This window comes from Hippoglossus hippoglossus, chromosome 3, assembly GCF_009819705.1.
Source record: "Hippoglossus hippoglossus isolate fHipHip1 chromosome 3, fHipHip1.pri, whole genome shotgun sequence".
Lineage (NCBI taxonomy): Eukaryota > Metazoa > Chordata > Actinopteri > Pleuronectiformes > Pleuronectidae > Hippoglossus > Hippoglossus hippoglossus.
Window position 1 is genome coordinate 14,589,858 of NC_047153.1, and position 4,065 is coordinate 14,593,922.

At 41.8% G+C, this 4,065-nt stretch overlaps 1 protein-coding gene across 1 annotated transcript; it reads left to right on the forward strand.

Moving 5' to 3' along the window:
* The first annotated feature begins 691 nt into the window (after positions 1–691).
* On the forward strand, positions 692–4,065 carry marveld3 (MARVEL domain containing 3). Its single transcript, XM_034581724.1, has 4 exons — positions 692–1,043; positions 1,844–2,113; positions 2,299–2,396; positions 3,316–4,065. The coding sequence occupies exons 2-4, from the start codon at positions 1,851–1,853 to the stop codon at positions 3,924–3,926; spliced, it is 972 nt and encodes a 323-aa protein (XP_034437615.1). The 5' UTR covers positions 692–1,043; positions 1,844–1,850; the 3' UTR covers positions 3,927–4,065.

Here is a 4,065-nt window from a genome sequence, read left to right on the forward strand (position 1 = left end):
AATTTACTGTGGGTCGGAAGTATTAAAACTAGAAGAAAGGTTCCCTGTTAGTATTTTATTATTGTTTACTGTTATATAATAATTATATTATTAATCATACACTAACTGGCCCATCATAACAGTTAAAATAGTTCCGGATAAGTCATATTCCCAAACAACACATTTTATTAAACCAGGTGAAGCCATTTGATAGTAAGTCCAGTGCACTTGGGTCCTGAGGCTATGACAGCAAATATTGTAAATAATTTACTCACAGAAAAGAAAAAAAAAAAAAAAGCTGCCATAGTCAGTAATAATTAACATTACATACATCATGGGTGGGTTCCTAAAGTGAGGTACAGTATAGCTTCAACCATTGAGGTCTTTAGTTTAAATGGTAATATCACTACATTCCTTGGTCATTGCTTGAATTTTAGAATTTGATGAATACACCATTTGAATGCGCACATGGCCCATGTCGTCACACGAGGGACAAACATCCAACGGTCACACTTTTAAGACACATTTATTTTGAATTGTGAATGCCAGACCGGAAACACCAAATAGGACTTTTACCACTAGCTTCACGAGCGTGACCGCGTGCGCTGTGTGCGTTCACGTCCGGGTTGAGGCATGATTCGCCAATTTTTTGTTTTTGGAAGTTGAGTGTGACTGCAGCCAACATTTTTTATACTCTTTCCGGTTTTTATTGACATTTAGAGACGCTCCCTGTCAGCACTTTACACTCCAATATGAACAGAGCAGGGAATCTAAAGATGTCTGGTTTTATTCTGTCACCAATAATAAAAAAAACAATAACGGGTTTATAATCCGAGGTTTTGCATAAACATGATTCAAGTATTTCATTAACTTTATGATAGTAAAATGTGGAACAAGAAGCTGCAGAAAGTAAAGTTTAATTCCCAGGCGATAACTAGTGGGCGTGGCACATAACAGGTGGATGACTGCAGGAGGAAATATGAAGCCGGAAGTGTGATAAACTGGATTGCTACTTTCTCGGTGTGTGAACGTAAACAAAACCGGATCTCGGAGAGACTCTCACAGTAAGAAATTATGATTTATTCGTCTTCTTCACGAGCCTTCGACTCTTTCACTTTCACGTAAAACATTGAAATACACGGAAGAACTTTGTGAGAGGGGAGATCAGACTGTTTCATGTCGACAAACCTTTGGGCTCCCACGTTGACATGAAATCACGTTAACGACTCTTTTGATTTTTTACTTTATATGATCAGGTTTATAACTATGAAAGCAAGCGTATACAAACTGGAGACTCTTACTTAAAAGACCTCGATGGTGTAGTGCGAGTGACATGTTTGTGGCTGCAGGAGTCTTTTCAATCTATCCCAAATCTGAAAATTAAAATAAGCTTGGTCTTATCAAATATATGGTTTAGCACAGTCATGCTACTGATCTAAGCTGTGGATTGACATATAGACATTGATATAGCCTATATATGTTTATTTAAGTGTTTTTTTGTTCCTTTTTATATATTTTATTCTATGTAAGTAGGTAACTAAATTCAATGGGTTCATCTCTGGGCCATACCTCATCCGTCCACCATGTTTGGTGGAAATCTGCCCAGCTGTTTTTTTGTAATCTTGCATACAAACAAACTAACAAACCAGCCAACAAATGCATAGGGGTGAAATCGTACCGACCTTGGGGGAGGTAATGGAGAAACCTCTGTGTTTGGACCTTCACCTAACCCAACCGTTCATCTCCATTAATTAACCCTTAATGCATCTTTACTGTCCATGGTGGCAGCAAAAGAGGCATAAGCCAACAATCCACTTAATTTATTAGTCTGTAAGAGGATTCATGTCCACATCTTCTTTTGTAGGCAGAAGATGCCAGAGAGGGGGAGACACCAGCAGAGGAGCGATGAGTACAGGAGCAGGGAGAGGGAGAGGGACCACTCACATGATGGAGACCATCACCCTCCCTCCGGTGACAGAGGTCGCAACCAGAAGCCCAGAGACATGGACAACAGAGGCTCTGCTGGTGACAGGAGGCCCAAACAAAACAGGCAGAGGGACATGACAACTGCCCCTCACAAGGAGCCACCTGCTTACAGAGAACACAGCCGCGGCCGTGAAGGACCCTCCACACTGTAAGGGACCTGATGCTCTCTGTAAACAACGGCCAGCCCTCGCTGTCGTGTCTTTCCACACAAACTGAAGAGCACCTGGGGCAGGGCTCTGTAACGTGCTTATTTGTATTATATGTGAAATGAGATGTTTTGCAGAGGAAGAATTGATTGTAACTCACTGAAAACAAACTGTATTGTTTTTATAGGTCCAGAGAGACACCAGTGCCCCACTCTGAAGAGGAGAGTTATGAGCCACAACACAGACGAGCTCTTTACAATCTGAGATACATCTTAACCAGTAGAGGCAAGTATATTCATCACAGGGTCCTTCTGTGAAATGTTACGTGCAATCAAAGCTTCACAGACAATTTCTAGAATTTGTTACGAGGGCCCCTGAATATATTTAACAATATTACATTTCATGTAATTTTTTTCCTTTTTTAAATCACCCACTTAAAGTTCTTGAGAAGTGAAGAGCGAGCGACGAGTCAGAATGGAGCACTTGTGCTATTTTGAGTTGACTTGTGAAATCAGTTCAACATTCTCAGGTCTATGTTGGAACAGTGCTTGTTCCTTCAGTTGTTACCTTCACAAAGCACATACTGTACCTCCAGGGTTACCTCCTAACACCCAAACAGTCCCCCTCGAATTCAATTGAGCTGCACCGAAATTCACACATTGACAGATATCAGTCCCCTAAATATTATTTCAAAATCACGAACCATGAATTATAAGTGGAAAACACAAAAAAAATGGTGTTTAAGAAAAAGAAAAATACCGGATCCGCCCCCTGATCCAGGTCCAGTTTTTTGTGTAATCTTGTTTACGACCAAACAAACAAGTGCACAGGGGTGAAAACATAATCTCCTTGGCGGAGGTAATAAAGTAGCTTACTACTATGAGCTTTTTCAAATGCTGGAATGGGAAAACGTTTTTTGATGATTAATTATTTTGTATTTAAAATGTCAGAAAACAGTTAAAAAAAAAAAGCATCAGATTCATCCAGTTTCTTGGATTACATCAAAAGTCTTTTTTGGGGTTTGACAAAAGTCCAAAACCCAAAGGAATACAGTTCATTATCATTTATGACAAATAAAAGAAGCAAATCCGCTTATCAGAAAAAACGCTACTTATTTATTTTGAATATTTGAAATTCTCAAAATAAATTGTCTCATCGTTTCAGCTCTACATTCTCGTCAGTATCATTTTTATCCTGCCTCCAGGTCTGTGTCAGATTATGGAGCTGTTTGTGAATCTGCTCATCGTCATCTGTGCTGGGGTGCCACACAGCAACCAAGGGGGTTACCGGGACCTGGCCAGCCTGGGCGGCATCTACTATTACCACTTTGGTGGAGCCAATGCCTTCACCGGGGCTGACGCAGACAGGGTGAAGGAGCTGGACCGGCTGTTCCATCAGCTCAAGCTGCCTCCGTACATCTTCACCATGGCCTGCGGCGGGGTTCTGATGGTCTACGCCTGCATCATGCTCGGCCTGGGGATTTTCCGAGTCCCTTACCGCTTTCCGCCTGTGCTGCTGGGGGAGGCTCTGCTGAACTTCCTGATCGGCCTGGGCTACATCCCTGCCCTGGCCTTCTACTTCATTAAGCTGCAGGAAACCTACAATAATCCCATCTGTAAGGAGAGGGAGCAGATGTACAAGAGCAAAGGGCACAAGGGCTTTGAGTGCCAGTTCCACGGGACAGACATCGCAGGAGGACTCTTCGGGGTGTTGGGGGTGTTTGTGTTCATCTTTGGTACAGTGTTAGCTATCAGAGCTTTCAGGTCAGTACGAGCGCTAAAGAAGCAAAGGACAAATGAGGACGATCGTTTTTAAGCTGCCTTTTCTCCTCGACATGGCGGCGGTGGGATTGAGAAAGAATCCCTGTGAGAAGAAACCTTGTTAGGGTTTATCATATTAGGTCATATCAGAATCAACTTTTTATCCACTTTTTTATACTTTGATGAATTGTTTA

Bases quoted from the DNA above. Each gene is read 5' to 3' on its own strand.
- marveld3 (XM_034581724.1), top strand. From the start codon at position 1,851: ATGCCAGAGAGGGGGAGACACCAGCAGAGGAGCGATGAGTACAGGAGC. The intron at 2,114-2,298 runs GTAAGGGACCTG...TTGTTTTTATAG, and splicing joins CGTGAAGGACCCTCCACACT to GTCCAGAGAGACACCAGTGC. The intron at 2,397-3,315 runs GCAAGTATATTC...TCCTGCCTCCAG, and splicing joins ATACATCTTAACCAGTAGAG to GTCTGTGTCAGATTATGGAG.